At 29.1% G+C, this 19,045-nt stretch overlaps 1 protein-coding gene across 2 annotated transcripts; it reads right to left on the bottom strand.

Moving 5' to 3' along the window:
- Positions 1 to 11,905: 11,905 nt before the first annotated feature.
- On the bottom strand, positions 11,906 to 13,720 carry LOC133695445 (F-box protein AUF2-like). Of its 2 annotated transcripts, XM_062117452.1 has the most exons (2): positions 12,583 to 13,720; positions 11,906 to 12,365 (listed from the first exon to the last, which is right to left on the bottom strand). In XM_062117452.1, exons 1-2 carry the CDS (start codon positions 13,498 to 13,500, stop codon positions 12,339 to 12,341), a joined length of 945 nt encoding a protein of 314 aa, XP_061973436.1. In that variant the 5' UTR covers positions 13,501 to 13,720; the 3' UTR covers positions 11,906 to 12,338. The 2 variants fall into 2 exon arrangements, with proteins under 2 accessions (XP_061973436.1, XP_061973435.1); XM_062117451.1 differs by lacking the exon at positions 11,906 to 12,365 and having other exon boundaries at positions 12,412 to 13,719.
- Between the last annotated feature and the right edge of the window lie 5,325 nt (positions 13,721 to 19,045).

Below are 19,045 nucleotides of genomic sequence, written 5' to 3'. Positions count from 1 at the left end.
GGAGTGGGTTTAATAATAATACTGAACACACATGTATGTATTAGATAGCCTGAAGTTAGCCACTTTTCTAGGCCATGTTTGTTTCCTGGAAAGTAGTTTTCGGGAAATCACTTTCAAAACTTTCTTATGTTTGTTTGCCATTAGAAAAGATGGTCAACGAAAAACACTTTCCGGTAAAAAAAAACATTTTTCGGTCAACGAAAAATACTTTCCAGTCAAAAGAAAATTTAACTTGGTTTTCAGGAAAGTGTTTTCTCTTTTGGCTATGTTTGTTTTCCGGAAAGTGGTTTACGAGAAACCACTTTCCAAACTTTCATGTGTTTGTTTGCTATTAGGAAAGTTGGTCAACGGAAAACACTTTCCAGTTAAAGGAAAAATTTGGCTTCGTTTTTAGAAAAGTGTTTTCCTGAAAAATTTAGGCGGAAAACATTTTCTGGAAGTTGTGAAAAATTTAGAAATGTCATTATTTGTTGATTATATCAAATTTGATCCTCAAACTTTTGATTATTATATATATTTTGTTTTGAATATTTATTTTTTAATTTCATCTCTTAAAATTTAATTTTTATATTAACTTTGGTCCTTATTTTTATAATTGCTATTTGCTTTTTCCTTATCATTTTTTTATTGAAATTTTTTATCTATCAAATTTGGTCCTCATTCTTTTGATTGTTACTTATTTTATTTGAAATAATTTATGAAATGTTAATTATTATTATTTTAATTTTTCATCTTTCAATTTTTTTATTTTTTATTTGATCTCTATTATTTTGATTATTATTTATTTTATCTGAGATAATTTATGAAATTATATTTTTTTCAATTTCATTCTTATTCAACTTTTTAATTTGTAAAATTTGTTCCTCATTATTTTAATAAACTTCAAAAAATAAAACATTAATAAGTTATTTTCCAGCTTATTTTCCATAACATAATCAAACATTGAAAAGTATTTTCCAACTTATTTTCTATTACACTACTAAACATCGGAAAATACTTTCCCGGAATTCACTTTCCAAAAGGAAATTACTTTTCAGCAAACAAACAGGGCCTAGACTCCAGGGTTTTATTTCTTGATGATTTCTATGTTGGGCCGACCTTCAATGCATTCATTGAAAAATATAGCGATCAACAAATCATTGTGGCTCTAGATTTATTATACTGTGGATTGGAACAATGCAATAATTATTTTATCAATCTCAAACAAAATCAACTATCTTGCTATTAGGGATAATATATTTTTTTTTCACATGGTCCATTGGTTATTATCAAATTGATTTGGACAAATCGGTAATCTCAGATTTTTTTAGCATAGGAAAATGACAGAATTACCGTTAAAAAATATTAAACTTGCAATACGAGGCTTTTTCATTTTTTTATTTTTTGAAACATGATAAAATGACTGAATTGCCCTTAAGTAGAGTAAGGGGTTTTTTTATATTTTCAACTTGATTTTTTTTGTTATAATTAAGTAGAATAAGAGGCAAGTTGGTATTTTAATAAATATTAAATATTATTTGTTAAAAGAAAGAGGTTAGTGCGTACAACATACAAGTCAGTGTGTAGTAGTCACCAATGCCATTTGGGCGACGTGTGCAACATTCGATTCATCTCGATGACGCCTCCATTACGAGGCAGCATGTGTGGCTAACAAACCTCCAAACTGGTGCTAATGGTATTTTCATTTTGTTTTCATTCTTTTCTCTCTTCTCCTGAATTTTAACACCTCACCCTCTAATTTTTTATAGTAGCTCTTCAATTATTTTTCATTTGGATTTGATCTCTATTCTTTTTTTATTATTTATTTTATTTGAGATGCTTTATAAAATTTAAATGTTTTTTTTCAATTTTATCCTCCTTTAATTTTTTATCTATCAGATTTGGTCTCTCTTCTTTTGGTATGTTTTTCTTTTATTTGAGATAATATTTAAAATTAATATTTTTTTCACGATTTCATCCTCATTTGATTTTTTTTATCTATTAGATTTTATCATCATTCTTTTGATTGCTATTTTTTATACAATGAAAAAAAAATTAAATGATTTTTTTTCCGATTTCATTCTTCAACATTAAATTGATTAGAAATTAATCTTTTTTATTATTTTTTGATTATTTACTTAATTAGAGATTGAACTCCATTACTTATTTATTTATTTTTGCTTTCTATTGAATTTTTCATTGATTTTGAAAATGATTCAAGTTATCTCACCCGTCATTATTAGGTTGTTCGATAATTAAATTTCATAATTTTATTCACTTTACTTTCGACAGAGTTACCCTGACATCACAACTAGGTTAAAATTTACATGCAGACCCAAGTGGGCTTGGGTTAGGTTTTTTCGATCTTTTTTGGATTATATTTTTTTTCTTCAATAATTTGTTTTGTAGAAATTGAGCTTCAAGTCATTTTCATTTTTCTTTTAACGGGGCTATTGCATTCTCATTTAATTTTTGCTTCGTTATCAAATAAGATCTTTCGACATTTGATTTTTTTTTCTTGAAATTAATTTTTTATTTCAATTTCATCCTTCAACATTTAATTGATTGAGAATTGGATTTCGTGTTTTTTTTTCTTTTCTTTCTATGGAGTTATCTCAATCTTACACCCATGATCGCAGGATTAACCTGATTTGACTTGAGTTTTTTTGGTTACTTGTTTAAAAAAAAAACTACTTTTTTTCATTTTCTTACTTTAACATTAAGTTGTTTGATGATAGAACTTCATGGTTTTATTTAATTTACTTTCGACTAGTTAACCTAGTGTCATGATCATTTTGCATATTTGGTGTGCTAACCCGGATGAGATCAGATCGAGTTTTTTTTAAACTTTTTTTATTGTTAATTTTTTCTCCATTTATTTACTATCATTGCATTTTTTTATTAAATTAACCAAGTTTATTTCAATCGAATTAATTAACTTGATTTTAATTTTTTTTCCTTAGAAACACTTGCATAACATTAATATTGTTTTATATTAAAAAAAGATATCGGCCACATGCTAGGTATCTAGTTATACATACATCTAAATGGTGTGGGGGAGTCACTGTCCCCCCCACCAAAATCCTTTTTTGTTTTTTCACTTTTTTTTGTATTTTTTGCTTTTTTTTCAGCTTTCCCCTTTTTTTTTTTCTTTTTCATTTTTTTCTGTTTTTTTTCAATTTTTTTTCAACTTTCCTCTGTTTTCTTTTTTTTTTTGCATTTATTTTTTCTTTTTAAAAAAAAAAATTATTTTTTTTTATTTTACTTTTTAAATATTAAGCTGGTTAGAAATTTCGCTTTGTAATTTTTTTCCTTTAAAATACTATGGATTGCTGCGGTGTTTTTCCACATAATTTTTCTATTTTATTTTTTGATTTTTCAAAATTATATTTGTCGATTTTTTTTTTAATATTGAGCTAATTGAGAATTTAGTTTTGAAATTTTTTTCTTTAAAACATTGTTGATTGCTACAATGTTTCTCCTCATGTTTTTTTTAATAATTTTCTCTAAAATTATCTTTTTTTATTTTATTTTTTAATATTGAGCTGTTTAAAAATTACAATTACAGTATGTGAAGAAAGCACTGTAACTTTTCTTGCAAATTTCTGTGGATTACTACAATATTTTTTCTCACATGGTTTTTTTCTATTTTGTTATGTTTTTTTTCTAAAATTGTTTTTGTCAATTTTTTTTTTTAATATTAAGCTGGTTAAGAATTGCAATTACAAGTAAATACAAGTTTTTCCTCACAAAACACTATGGATTGATACAGTTTTTCCTCACATGGTTTTTTTCCAGTTTTTTTTGTGTTTTTTTTTGTAATATTTTTTTAAAATTATCTTCATCGTTTTTTTTAATATTGAGTACATTGGAATTTAACTTTGTAATAAAACTTAATCATGTGGGGAAAAGCATTGTAACGTTCCTCATAAAACATTGTAGATTGCTATAATGTCTCTCCACATGGTTTTTTTTCTTATATTTTTTTTCAAATTATCTTTATCAATTTTATTTTTTTTAATATTGAGTTGTTTGATAATTACAATTACAAGTCATTACAAATAAGGTTAAATCATGTGGGGAAGCACTGTAGCTTTTATCACAAAGCACTGTGAATTGCTACAGTGTTTCCAACATGATTTTTTTCTCTTTTTTGGTGTTTTTTTGTTAATTTTTTCTAAAATTGTCTCTGTTGATTTTTTTTAATACTGAGTTGATTAAGAATTTAGCTTTGTAATTGTTTTTTTCTTTAAAACACTGGAAATTGTTGTAGTGTTTTCCTATATGATTTTTTCCAAAATTATCTTTGTCGATTTTTTTTTTTAATATTGAGTTAGTTAAGAATTATAATTATAATAAAGCTAAGTCATACGAGAAAAGCGTTGTAGTTTTTCTCACAAAACACTGTAGATTGCTACAGTATTTCTCTAAATAGTTTTTTATTTTATTTTATTGGGGAAAACACTATAATTTTCCTTACAAAACATTGTCAATTGCTACAACGTTTTTCTTCATGAGTTTTTTCCTTCCAAAATTATCTTTGTTGGTTTTTTTTAGTATTTCGTTGGTAGAGAATTTAGCTTTGTAATTTTTTTGCTTTTTATTAACAGAAAAGCTAAATCATGTGGCGAAAGCACTATATCTTTTCTCACAAAACACTGTAGATTGCTACAAATCATTTTGTTCAGGCTCTAAGTTTTTTTATTACTAACACAATTTTTTTTTCCATCATGAAATATTTGCTCTATCATACTTTTAGTTTCTATTACTTATCTAGCACTGATTTACAATTATAATACTATCAAGTATATTTTTTAATAAACCAGCAGCAACACGCAGGCATGACACCTCGTTTTTGCTAGACCACGTCATCATGGGATGAGGAAGGTTCCATCCGGGAACATGGACCATTGTCCTTTTTCTTTTGTTGTTCGAGCATGGTTATGAATCCTGTTTGATGAATCAGCCATGCAATATTATTTGATGAAATTTAGATTTCCATAATAAAAGTGAGCTACTCGCAGGAAGTGATTCACTGTTCCAAAATGATGCTTTATATTGCATCGAAGGCAGGATTTGAATTGCAATCAAACCAGGAGGTAAAAAGTCAAATTCTCAAGTTGCGATTCCCATCCACAACACGTTCAATTTTTCATGCATCATGAGAGCCCTAGTTTGTGCTTTATCCTGTGATCATTGACCATAATAACTTTGTTTCACCTTTTCCGTAAGATTTGAACTAATTTACCGACCGGCATGATGCATGCAACTTGATTTACTAGGAAAATTAAGTCTATAAGAATTTATGAACTAGCTATGATTGCCTCTAAAGTATGGTGATTAATGCCGTTATGGTTCCACTTATAAATTCGGATCGATGATGCCTTGACTGAAGATTATTAATGATCGTAACACGACAAGTGACGTTAATTAATTATGTTTGACATGACTTTTATAAATTGATTTAAATTATTTTTTAATTTAAAAATCATAAATATAATTGATTAGAAATAACTTTTACTTAGATAAAAAGTACATTTCAAAAATTTAATTTTTAACTTAAAAATTCCAAGTTATAATACATTGTTTCTTCAAAAAAAGTAGATATATTTATTTATGATGTACGATGTGATCAATATATATAAGGTTTTAGTGCTGCTATATATTTATTATGTTAATATATTTATTAAATCATGAATGAATAAAAATAATGTTATTTAAGCTAATATAATTAAGATGTGGCTCATATTATTTAAACAAAAAAAAATGTTTTAGTCCTCTCTTTGCCCCCATAAATATACGTTTTATTCTATTAGAAACATATAATTGAGGGATAGAAGAAAAACACAACTTTCTTCATCAATTTACATTTAAGATTTATTCTATCAAAGAGCTTGTTACGTGGATCAAGATACATTTTTTAATTTTAAAATCATTATTTAAAGGTAAAATTATGAAGTTTTAAAATTAAAGACATTATAATTTATATATTTGATATGATTTATCATTTTTACTAAATATATTTCTAATTTAAAATCATTTTACCTTCTTTTTATCATAATTTATATAGAAAAAACTCGTAAATTATATTTCATATTCAAAAGTCATAATTTAAAAAATATATACACACACACTACATTAAAAAAATTGAGGATAGTTTTTAACTTTTTAGGAAGTTTCAAATCGAATTGTTAATCAGATGAGGCCCAATTCAGCCCATCATTTTTTTTCCTTGATTTTGCAGCTGCATAGAGAGAACCCTAATCTTCAAAACTTGGACGAAAGAGAGCTCAGAAAGGAACTACAATAATGAAGAAGCGTTGTAGGCATGACTGAAACAAATTCGAGGTGTGCCATGTTTCACTCTTGATCTGTGTTTACTCTCCGTCATGTTTATAGCTTAAAACTCATCAAAACCCCACAAAAAAAATGCAGCCCCCTATCTGTAAAACTCTCACATCACTCTATCAAAACCTCTCCTCCACAAATCGTAAAACCCCCAACTTTCCACTTAATCTCTTTTCTACTTGTAAATCCAAAGTCATAATCAATGAACTTCAATTATCCCCATCATGAACCAAGTGCCTTATAACTATTCCTCACAGAACTTTCAAAAACTTGTCAAAAGAAATCCTTGCGTGCAATATTGAGAGAAACATTAAGCCCAAATTCAATATTTTCCAGGATTTAGGCTTTAGCCCCACTGGCATCACTGGCATAGTAGCAGCTGATTCCGTTGATTTTATATAGCAGTGCTGTTCAATTTCAGTGTTGAGGAATGTTTTAGGATTGAATACCGACCTTTATAAGGTGTTAAAGATGTTTGGGGGATTAGTTCTTGAAGGGCTGTGGTTGTGGGATTAGTTCTTCCTAGATTGTCCAGTTTGGGTGTAGTGACGCCAGTTTATTTATTCTTAAGCCAGAGACCTTAAGGACTGTGTTAAAAGGGTTGATGAGATGGGTGTTGACAGGGAACCTTGGGTTGTTTCTTCACGCTATCCGCGTACTAAGTTCCAGGAGTAGAAGCTCCTGAGGGAATCACTACTAAAACATGGAAAGATTTAGCAACTTTATAATTTGCTGATGATAAAACTAAAATTCATTACTGGAAAAAACTAGCAATGGAATGAATAATAAAAGATATCAGATGTAGATTTGTAGTCACTGATTTATCATCAAAGGATTTAATTTTCGTTGCAAATATCAGTTTTTTTAATGAATAATAATTTGTTGCTGATATAAATCTTGTTAATTTTTTAATCAGTTGCCATGTAATTTTTATTATTATTTCATAGTAGTTTTCTTCCTTAATTATTTATAAAAAAATATTAATTATTTGTCTATATTTTAAAATTGGTATAACATATATAAACAACACACATTAATATTTTAAACTACTTTATCAACAATAATAAGTCAAATAAAAATAAGATTTGCAATACAATTTAAAATTCAATTAAACTTACATCAATGCGAATAACTCACAATACAATAAAATGATACAATCATAAAGCTAGAGGTGGAAATGAACCATGATATTATGAACTAGCATAATTAGATGGACTGAGATATGGTTGTCAAGACCTAGATTGATATATTGGTGGAGATGTGTGATTCATATGTGCCATTATTTGTGAAGCCATATATGGTGGCATCAGTGAGCCAACATGTGACAACATTGATAAGGTTATAGGTGCCGACATACATTTGCCCATATTTGATGTCTTGCCAAGGTATCCTAAATTGTTCTTAAGAAATTCTTTCATGGAAGCAATCTTTTTTGTTTGTGTGAAAATCTAATTATCTTCTTTTTTCATCTACACTTGTCATGCTAGAGAAGATGAACTAGGATATGTTGACTCCACCAAGTAGAAATGTGATGAAGAACAAATGCTAACTATAGACTTTGGCATACCAAGTGCATTATATACGCAACCTTTTATAACTCCTCTTAAAACCACACACCAAGCTGCTCCATCAAATGAAGGATGGTTTTCTCAATCGGTTTCATACTTTGAAATCATCTTCTTTTTATAATTCTTCTAAAAGAATTACATGTAATAATAAATTTATTTGAATATTAGATAATATTTAAATTATTTAAAAAATAGAAGTATGAACAATACATTTTTTAGACTTGTTATCTATAAAGGTGTTAGACTACTTAACACTCTAATGCAACGCCAAAAACACATCATCCTATGGAGGCTCTTTCTCACTCACTTGTTTTTGCTATAAACATTAAGAAAGAAGAAATATTAGATAAATATAAAAAAATTAAATTTATTATCTTAAATAAATAAAAAAAATTATCATGCGAGCTGGATACAATGTAAATAACATTGTACCTCTAGAATGAGTGCCTATTATCACATCCATTTTAGTTAGCCGATTTAACCTTGCACATTATGATCTCATTTGGAATCCAAGGGTGGACCCAATATCTTTGATCATTTGATTCTAATCATCATTGTTTATCTAAGCAAGACCTTTTTCAAGGCAATCCATAATATTTGTGGTGTTTTTATCTGACATGGCTTTTTTTGCGAGCTCGTGTGAATTGCTGATTCAAGGCAATCCTAGCCTTATATTTTCAAATATTGCAAATAATTGGTTTGTATTCATCAAGAAATGTATATTTTTTCTACTAAATAAAATAATAAGTAAAATTGAATAAGTTATAATTTTCATGTAATGTGGAACATGTGAATTACCAATGAAATTAAACTGTCAAAGAACATGTGGAACATTTTTCTAATTCACCTAGGATGATGAATCCTTTCTTGATCACTTAAATATCATCATATAGTTTATGATATATCCAATATTTACCCATTTGTTACATTTACCAAGATAACGTGTAATAGGATCAAAACATAACACTCTCTATATAAGATAACTTAGTGATCTCAAGTCTAAGGATCACTTACACAACTATCACATGAACTTTTCCATAGAAAGATATGATATCTCCATATGGAATTCTCATGAGGTTCAGTTCAGTATACATATCTTATGACAAGTATTTACATATTAGTTCTAGGTATCTCTTATGCCTCAACTTATGAGAATAATTGTTTTCTTTCATAAAAAAAAACATAATATGTATCAGTCTCTACAACTATATGTCTAGTATTTAAGAGAGCATCGACCAAGAACATTTTAGAAATAATGTTTTGATGTGATATGAATCTCATAATTATAATAAGTTTATAATTTCTGTTGCAAAGAATTTTTTTTCTATGAATTTTATTTTTACTCTAGATTCATAAATCAAATATTAGATTTATTAATCTTATATTATATGAATATTAAAGGTAAGTTAAGCATTTATTAATAATAAATATGTGTTTACATGAATATAATAATTCCATGTATGTAACCCACTCATTGGCTACATGACATATTAAACTAACATAATAAACATAAGAATTTCATAGATCTGGTAGGACATGTTATGTACCAATAAGATACATCAACCAAGTATGGACCTTGGTTGATCCACCTGAAAGGATAAAATGCATTGGATATAAGTAAGTCTTTAAGAGAAAGATTGACAAGGATGATAATATACAAACATATAAAACTAGACTAGTTGTCAAAGGTTACAAGTAAAAACAAATATGTTAACTTTGACGAAACCTTCTTGTTAATAACTATGTTAAAATTCATAAGAATGTTTCTTGTTATAGTTGCATATCGTGATTATGAGATTTGATAAATGGATGTCAAAACCATATTCCTAAATGGGAATCTTTAAAAAGATGTGTATATGAAAGTTTTGAATCTAAAAAATCTTTCAGTAAAATTTGTAAGCTATAAAAGTCAATTTATCAATTTAAACAAGTTTCAAGGAGTTGGAATATCTATTTTGATGAAATAATTAAATAGTTTGATTTCATAAAAAAATTGTTGATGAATTTGTGTTTATAAAAATGTTAGTGGAAGTGGAGTCTTTTTTCCCTAATATTATATGTAAATGATATATTATTAATAGAAAATATTTCTTTAAATTAGTGAATAAAGATCTGGTTGTCTAATAATTTTTCCATAAAGAATATGAGATAAGAGAATAAGCAACCTATATATACAAATAAAGATCTATAGAGATAGATCTAAAAAGTTGATTGGATTATCTTAATCCATATATATAGATAAGATAAAATAATTTTGCATGGAAGAATTCAAAAGAGGATACGTACCTATTTCATATAAAGATACTTTTCTCTAAAGATATGTACCTTAAAACATAAATTGGGAGAAATGAAATAAAAATGATATTATATACTTCGAATATAGGATCCATTATGTATGCAATATTTTTAGATCCATTATGTATCTTATGCTTTTAGCATAACGAGTAGATACTGATCTAATTTAAGTGAAGTTCACTAAAAGATAGTTTAAAAAAAACTTTTAATTACTTGAGAAAAACTAAAAATATTTTTCTAGTCTGTGAAAAAGATGAATTGGTAGTTCATGGTTATTTGGATGCTAGTTTTTAATCAGCTATTGAAAATAAAAGAATTATGTTTGGTTATATTGTATATTAAATAATAGTGTTGTGAGTTGGAAAAGTTATATAAAAAAGGATCAAAATAGATTCTATAATTAAAGCTAAGTACATCTCTACATTTAGGGGGGAACATTGTTTGGATCAAGAAGTTCATCATTGAACTAGGTGTGGTTTTTAGCATTGTTGATCTAGTAGTCATATATTGTGATAACAATGGATCCATTGCATAAGCAAAGTAACCAATGTCTCATTAATGATCCAAAATTATACTTAGACATTCCTATTTGATTATAAAATCATAAAAAGAAAATATATGAAGATAGAAAGAATACCTACTAAAGAGAATATTGTAGATCCTTTTATTGAGCTATTGTTCTAGCATAAATATTATCGTAAAGTTGAGTAATATGGTATTTGATACATGAGTGATTGGATGTAGTGCAAATGAGAGATTGTTAATGTATATGTCATGTAACCAATTAGTTGGTTACACGTGGCATTGACTTGGTTCATGTTAATATATTTTATTTTTAATAAATGTTTTATTTATCTTTAACATTCATCATATATTTGATTGATGAATCTAATATTTGATTAATTAATCTATAGTAAAGATAAAGTCCTTGAAATAAATATATTTTTCAAAAGAAATTATAAAGTTGTTATAATTATGAGATTCTTGTTGCATCAAAACATTGTTTCTAAATATTCCTGACCAATGTTTTATTAAGACTAGATATTAATTAGAGTCGTTAAGATTGATACATATTATGTTTTTTCTTTTATGAAAGTAAGCAATTATTCTCGTAAGCTGATATATTAAGAATATTTAAAACTAATATGTAGGTGCTTGTCAAATGAATATTATACTAAACTAACCTGTATGAGAATTCCATATAGAGAAATAATATATATATATATATATATATATATATATATATGAAGGCTTACGTGATAGTTGTGTGAGTAATTTTTAGACTTGAGATCACTAAATTATCTTATATAGATAGTGTTATGCTTGATCATGCTACAAATTATCCTAATCAAGGGTGATAAACGAGCAGATATTAGGTATAACATGAACTATATAAAGGTATTTAAGTAATCAAAAGAGGATTCATCACCCTATGTGAATTAGAGAAAATGTTTCATATTTTCTCAAATAGTATTCATTGTAAATCATTGCATAATATGGAATAATATTTGAAAAAAGTTTCAATAAAAATAAAATACATATTTTATTGTAAATTTTTTATATAATTTTCTTAGATTTATTATTATTATATTTATTCATATAAATGATTGATACATGATTTTTTTTTATTCTATAGTATAACCTGTTTTCATGATCATAATAATTACTTTTTATTTAAAAAGCAATGTCTTTAATTAAAAAAATAAACACATGAATAAGGAAAGAGTTTTTGATTATATAAAAAGATATATTATTTTTTTCTTGGAATTCAAGTCATTAGAATTTTTACAAATATGTTTCTTCAAGAAAGTTTACTCGTGCCTGAAATGATGGTTACGATATGCGGCGGAGTGGATGCCGAATGACTTGTGTGCCCGAATGAATGGTGCAGCAAGTGTACGTGCATTCAATTCCCCAGCAAATTCTGCTAGTAAAATCAAATGACTTTTGTGAAGAAAGTACAGTATTTATTTAACTCGGTCCATGAGTTTGCGGGTTTCTTGCAGCAACTCTTTACACATCAATGCTGTTGGCATGGGGAGATGATGTCAGAATGTTGTTTTCACTATCGTGTCCCGTCAACGTTGGCTGGCTGCTGTCAGTCTACCATCCATCCCTTCCGATACACACCTACCTTGCTCTTTGGTTTTAAGGCCGAGGGAAGGGACATCCATCCTCAAGAAATTCAAATAAAAATACAGAGCAGAGCAGGAGATACAAATTGAGTCAAAATGCCGGAATCCTTATTATTAATTTTATTTTTCTGAAAAACATGTACACGTAAATACAACCTCGAGTGTAAAATCTAAAACATGAAACAACAAGAACAAAAAACACACCAGCATTAGAAGGAATTCATTTCCAATAAATAACTCTTATTCTTAAGGAGTACCTGGACAGCTTCTCCGTAAATCCCACCACCAAACGCACCTAATGCCAACTCAGCATCCTCGACATCCCCTCCGCCGCTACAAGGCCTGACCACCACCAACGTCACACCTTCCATCCAAACTCCATCCTTCAACTGCACTCTTTGCTCGTGCCTCATCCTCATCCTCACACACGGCACTACCGTCCTCCCCCCGTCCTCCTCCCACTCTCCTCCACGCGCCTCCTCCCTACACTCCCTCAACCCTTCCTTCTCCATCGCCACCGTCCCTTCCCCTTCTCTGTCCACCAACACCAATCTCTCCATCTCCCTATGCTCCTTGACGACGTCGTTTAACAGATAATGCCTCGCCGATGCTGCAATCAACGCACTTATTGCCCACACAACTCTTGTTTTCAACCCTCCCGTAAAATCAATTTCCTCGTCAGCACTATTTCCCTCGGGATTTGCTACGCGGCGAAACCCTAGAATAACGCAGCTTCTTAACGACTTGCCGAATTCAGCTCTCCATTTGATAACGGCTCCTTTCTCTAATTTCAAGTCGCCAGCTGGTAGTTCGATTTGGAGGTCACGGATCCGGTCGAACTGCGAGAGGATTCGGGCCGGGGAGTTCTGGGTTTGGTTTCGGGCCGTGGGTTTGGGGTCGGGTTTGAAGAGATCGTGGATGGATTTCAGGAGGGATTTGAAGAGAGTGAAGAGCGAGTCGGATTCCGACTCAGGTGAGATGACGCAGTCGACTTTGAGAGAGAGGGATTCGGTTTGGGGGACCAGTGAGTTGAAACGTTTCGAAACGGAACGGCAACGGATTAGTGCCTTGATGTCGGAGATAGAGTTGAAGATGAGGAGGATTAAGGAGTCCGGCAGCCGATCAAAGCCGTCCATTGCTTCGATCATCTGGCTTTTTGACGATGATCGTTTCATTTAGATTTAGATTGAATCGATTCCGTGTGTTGTCGCTCAGCTCGCTTTTTTAAGGAGAGAAGACATCAGGGAAGTAACTGCGGGTTTCCCTTTCATTTTAGATGAACTATTATAACAGGAGCGAGCGTGCGCTTTGGCTTTCGAGGATTGCTGTATCTTTGACCGTAGACCTGGTGAATTCTGGGACCCACTCGGTGTTTTCTTTTCAAGAAAGGAGGAAAAAAAAAAAAAAGAGATGAAATTATAATGCCGACTTTGAATTTTAAAGGCCGGTATTGGCTGTGATTAAATACAAGGCCTTTTCAGGTATTGTGATAGAGTACGGTCACGCGTTACTTAATACAATGGTAACAGTCTACTATAGTTGGTTGTGATACCACCATGGAAGCTACGTGGCGCAAGTCAGAGTCCCCACAGCCAACTGCAATACACTAATACCGGGTTTGGTGGTTGTACCTTCTTTTAAATTTATCAAACAATTAGATTTTCCCATAGCTTTTTATATATATTTGGTTTTTTTGGCTTTTTTACAAGCGTGCTGTAGGTAGAGAAGATCATAGCTGCTAAGGTTTCTTATAATTGTTTATAGTTTATTTTATTGTTTAAATAATTTGGTTAGGGTGTAATATATTTTATTTAGAAATATATTAATATAATTTTTTTTATTTTTAATATTAAAGCGTTAAAACGCATCCGAAAATATCAAAATAAAATATTAATTTAATATTAAAATATTTCAGGCTCAGTTGGTAACCCAACGGCAAAGATGCTATAAATCTTGGGACGAGGTGAAGTAGTATTTAAATACATTAATTTGATCCGCCCGCAACGCCAAACATTTCAAATAATGATTATTTTGAGGCATACATAAATATAATGGTGCCTGCCTTGGACCCCTTCTTGAAGTAGGTCTCCGAGCATAGAAATTAAATAAATGCATAAAGTAGGTCTCCGAGTTGAAATTGTTTAATTCATGACCACAGAATTGAGATACGTGTAGGCTCACTAGGATGGTGACATTGCGCTCGTCAGCCGGCTCATTCAGGTAATTAGCTAAACAACAAAAGCTGATAAAGAGGTTTGTGGAAAGGAAAATGCATGTGATTGGATTGGGCATTGTTTTGTTGGGTTTATAAGTAGCTGAACTCTGATCTCTTTTCAGACTGCCCTCCACGCTCCGGCTGCCGCTGTCTCGTATAAGGCAAACCCAGGCCCCTTGGACAGTTGTAACTTAGAGATTTGCCTCAGAAACTTTATATTACTACTCGAGACGAGCTCAGTAACTTTTGGTACCAGATAAGTTACTATTTTTTATATTTTAGATTATTTTGATAATTAAAAATAAAAAAATATTATTTTAATACATTTTTAAATAATAAATACTTTTAAAAAATACTTCAAAAAAAAAAAAAAGCATCCCATGTGGTTTAATTATACTAGACCTGAATAACAACTTCTCTTCCCGCTCTCTGTTTTTGTCTCTCTCCCATTCTCTCCCTCTCACCCTCGAGAAGCACAAATAGGCTATCCCTCGATGTTTCTAGGCCTACCTGGTTAGGCATACACTTCAGTATAATTTTATAGTTTCAAGATGCTAGAATCCCGTACCACCCAAGCGCAGAAGCACCAACCTCTGCATCATTGACATAATGATCACCACTATCTGATGACGCATGTTATAGCTTATTTTTTATCCCTATTTTCTAACTTATTTTAAAAAATATATAAATTCTAAAAAACATATTTTCCATGCAATTTCATAATTTTCAGCACTTTTGTCTATTTTATTATGTGTAAATTTTTATAATAAAAAAAGAAAGGAAGATGAAAAAAAAACACCAAAGAGTAATTGAGAGGCAAAACAAAAAAAAAAACTAGTATGATGAGAGATTAAATAATATAACAAAAAATTATACAAATTAAGAAAAGGAAATAAAAAGGGATTTAAACAATTCTGAAAATTTTGTAGGAAAAAAATCTTTATAATAAAAAAAAAATAATTAATCTTTGACCATAAGATTTTCCAATTAAAGATCCACGATTAAGAATGAAATAATATAAAAATATTCCAATGTTATTTTTCTAGTTTTGATGGGAACTAACATTATAAATTAAAGCTTGAGAAAATAGACTGATATTAGAAAAATCTCACATCAAAAAACCTTATAGAGAAATACCTTATATATAAAGTTACCTTATAACAATAACCCATATTCTTGCCCCAATTCCAATAATCACAACAATTATCACACCTTTTCATCTCCCAGCTACCATTTTAAACCATCAGTTCTCCTTTTACTATCCCCGACTAGCAAAACAAGGTAGTTGTTTTTTCCCTTTGACCTAGTCATCCGTAACCATCAATCCACCTAACCCATTATAAACTAGATTCAGTGTAGTCTTACCTTTTACCAACATTTTAGGGTTCTTTAAAAGACATAAATGAAGCTAAAACGATAATTAAAAAAATACGAATTTCAAAGATCTTATTATACAATCTATGATTATTTATGGTTTGAGTAAATATTACTCGAAGATCAAATATTTTTTTAGGCTTGATCAACCTTTTCAAGACTGAGTTGCTGCAAACTACAAACCATCTAATTATTTGACATCTAACAATAATTTATATTAATAATTAATGAAGAATCTTTTAAAACTCTTTTAGAAAAGAGAGAAATTGTTATACTTTGAGTGTTAACTCTTTCTTTTCTCTACTCTTCCTATTTGTATAGTAGGAGTGTGTACAATGTATTCTATATGTTTATAAAATATGAGACATGACATTCTATTTATATATATAAAAAATTAATAACTCTATAAATGATAAAATATCACTTTACTCCCTAAATAATATCACATATATTATTTCAAGATAATTTTAAAAAATTATTCAATCAAGTCCTTACTTGATTTTTCTAGGTCTAAAATTATAATCCCTTATATTAATTACATTCTAGTACTCAAATTCTAAAACTTATTTACAATTAATTTACACTTAATTAATCATCTTAGTTTAATTTTTGACTAATGGTTCTTAATGTTTGTGACCATTAAGTTATAGTATGTTGACCCAAATATAAATCACAATACTAAATAAACTAGTATTAAATAAATTAAATAATTTAATTCATTGTCAATTCAATATGGCTACTAGATGGAAATGTCTAAGTACAAATTTGAATTATTGATAAGACCTTGATTCCTTTGCTTCTGCACTGGTCCCATTGTTATCACAACAAAAGGCTACTAGATCAATAATTCTAGAAATCATATCCAGTTCATATATAAACTTCTTAATCCAAACAATCTCTTTTATCCCTTCAAACATAGAGGTATACTCAACTTCAATTGTAGAATTTGTTATGATCTCTTGTTTGCATTCCAACTCATAACACAACTATTTAAAGTAAAAACATATCTTGAATGAGATTTGCTTTCATCAATATATGATTGAATACCATGATTTACTTATGGATAAATGGATCCTGCTATGAAAGGACCTCCTTAACGGCGTGGCATCGCACTCAATGACCCTGCATCGTGAGTCAATGCATGTGCCTCAAGTGTCTATTCTCGATTAGCACGTAATAACTTGTGGTCGTCAGCATCGTTGTTAGAAGAACTAGAAGTGATCATGTCCTCACGATGCGTAATAGACTTTCCCTTAAACATACACAAATTAATAGAAAAAAATTTAGAATAATTCAATTTTGCACAAAATTCTCATTTTCTAAGTGGTAATATATTTAATCCTAATTTTACAAAAAAAATCTAAATTAACAAAAGTTCAAAATAATAATTAAAATTAATCTTACACATTTAATTGAAATTGAACAATAAAATTGAAATACAAATAACTAAATTTCTTCAAAATAATGAAAAAATTATTTAAATAACAACTAAAATTCAACACAAAATTAAACAAGGAACGAAAAGTAATGCAAAAAAAAAAACAAAAATAAAGAAGAAAATGAATGAAAAATTCTTACCTTTATGGCATGCTTGTGTCAGTTGAAAATTAATAAAACAAAAAAGAAAAACAAAATAAATGAAAAGGGATTGTTAAAAAAACTTGAAAAAAGAAGAAAATAAAAAAAGACAACATACCTTAGGATGAGAAGAGAAGATGATACTTAATTTCTATATGCGACAAGAGTCTTTCCCCTTCCAGTTCTGGGTTTATAATGAGAATGCCTACATGTTCTGTGCTCGGTCGACTCTATATTTTCAACTTAGTACAACATGCATAAATTTAGACACATGTTAATTTTTTGATATCTTAAACCGAGGGGTTTCATCATAAATTTAACAGCATAAAAGTTTTTTTTCAGCCTATTCCCTTTCTAGTAAAATGCTTTTTGCCTATTTGATAATTTTGTCATAACCGGCCTCATTAAACCCATAACTTGACTTGATGGTAAACACCTGTGTAACGACCGGTAATTTAATGTAATTTGTGCAACCATCCCATAATGGTTCGTCAAAATCTTTTAAAAGATCAAAAACCTTGGCCATGTCTACATTAGGTTCTTCATTTATGATTGAACATTGATCGGCATGACCATAATTCATTCCTATCGCATCCATAATCATATTTCTATAAAGATTACTATTGTCATCTATAATTCAATGCACATTGCTATCACTAGAAGTTGACTCAACCATCCTCTTTACCATGGTATCGTGAGGAACATATGGTTCTCCGTGTGTATACCAATACATGTATTTCTCTATAAACTATTTTTGTAGAAGATGTATTGTTACAACATCTGGATCAATAAATTTTTTATTCTTACACCTCTTGCATAAACATCTAATACTACATCCACTAATATTTCTTGGATCAAATAATACGTAATTAATAAAACCTTAAACCCATTACAATAATCCATCATCCATAGCTCCTAAGGTGAATCTCGATATATTCATGAACGATCATCCATTACTTATATCAAAACTATTTAAATAATAATGACAACATGTATTAATTAACTACGTTAACTAAATAAATTTGCAAAAATATTGGTTTACCTCAATCTTATTCAATCTTAATAGTTATCTTAATTCATTATCAATTATATATCTCCATAAATTCAAATTTCTATACATTTACCAAAAATTTACAAATCGGGAATAAAATTGATAAAATATAAACAAACCCATTAAATGAGTCATTATTTATTTCATCACAAAACACCGAAGTAAAAAATTCGATAGAAGTTTCATCAATTTACAAACAAATATAATTTTACAAAATCTAAAACAAACTATAACATGTACAAATATAAATCCATACAAGAAAATTATATGAGAAAAAATTATAAAACAAGTAAACACCCAAAACAATACATATACTACAAAAATATACAAAAAATAACATTTAAAAATTATGTTCATATAAAAAAATGGTAGATTTGCTTACTTAAGATGGAGAATCCTCAATAAAATTTAAATCAGAACATGGATGCTAACAAATAGAGTGTCGTGGTAGCTGAATTTTTTATGGAATGTTGAATTATGTTGAGATTGAGTAGGGGGGAGC

This window comes from Populus nigra, chromosome 5 (assembly GCF_951802175.1).
Source record: "Populus nigra chromosome 5, ddPopNigr1.1, whole genome shotgun sequence".
In the NCBI taxonomy this organism is placed as follows: Eukaryota; Viridiplantae; Streptophyta; class Magnoliopsida; order Malpighiales; family Salicaceae; genus Populus; species Populus nigra.
Note: the sequence above shows the minus strand (reverse complement) of the source record. Positions and strands in the feature narration are given on the sequence as shown.

Coding starts and splice junctions, on each gene's coding strand:
- LOC133695445 (XM_062117451.1), bottom strand. CDS start 13,500: ATGAAACGATCATCGTCAAAAAGCCAGATGATCGAAGCAATGGACGGC.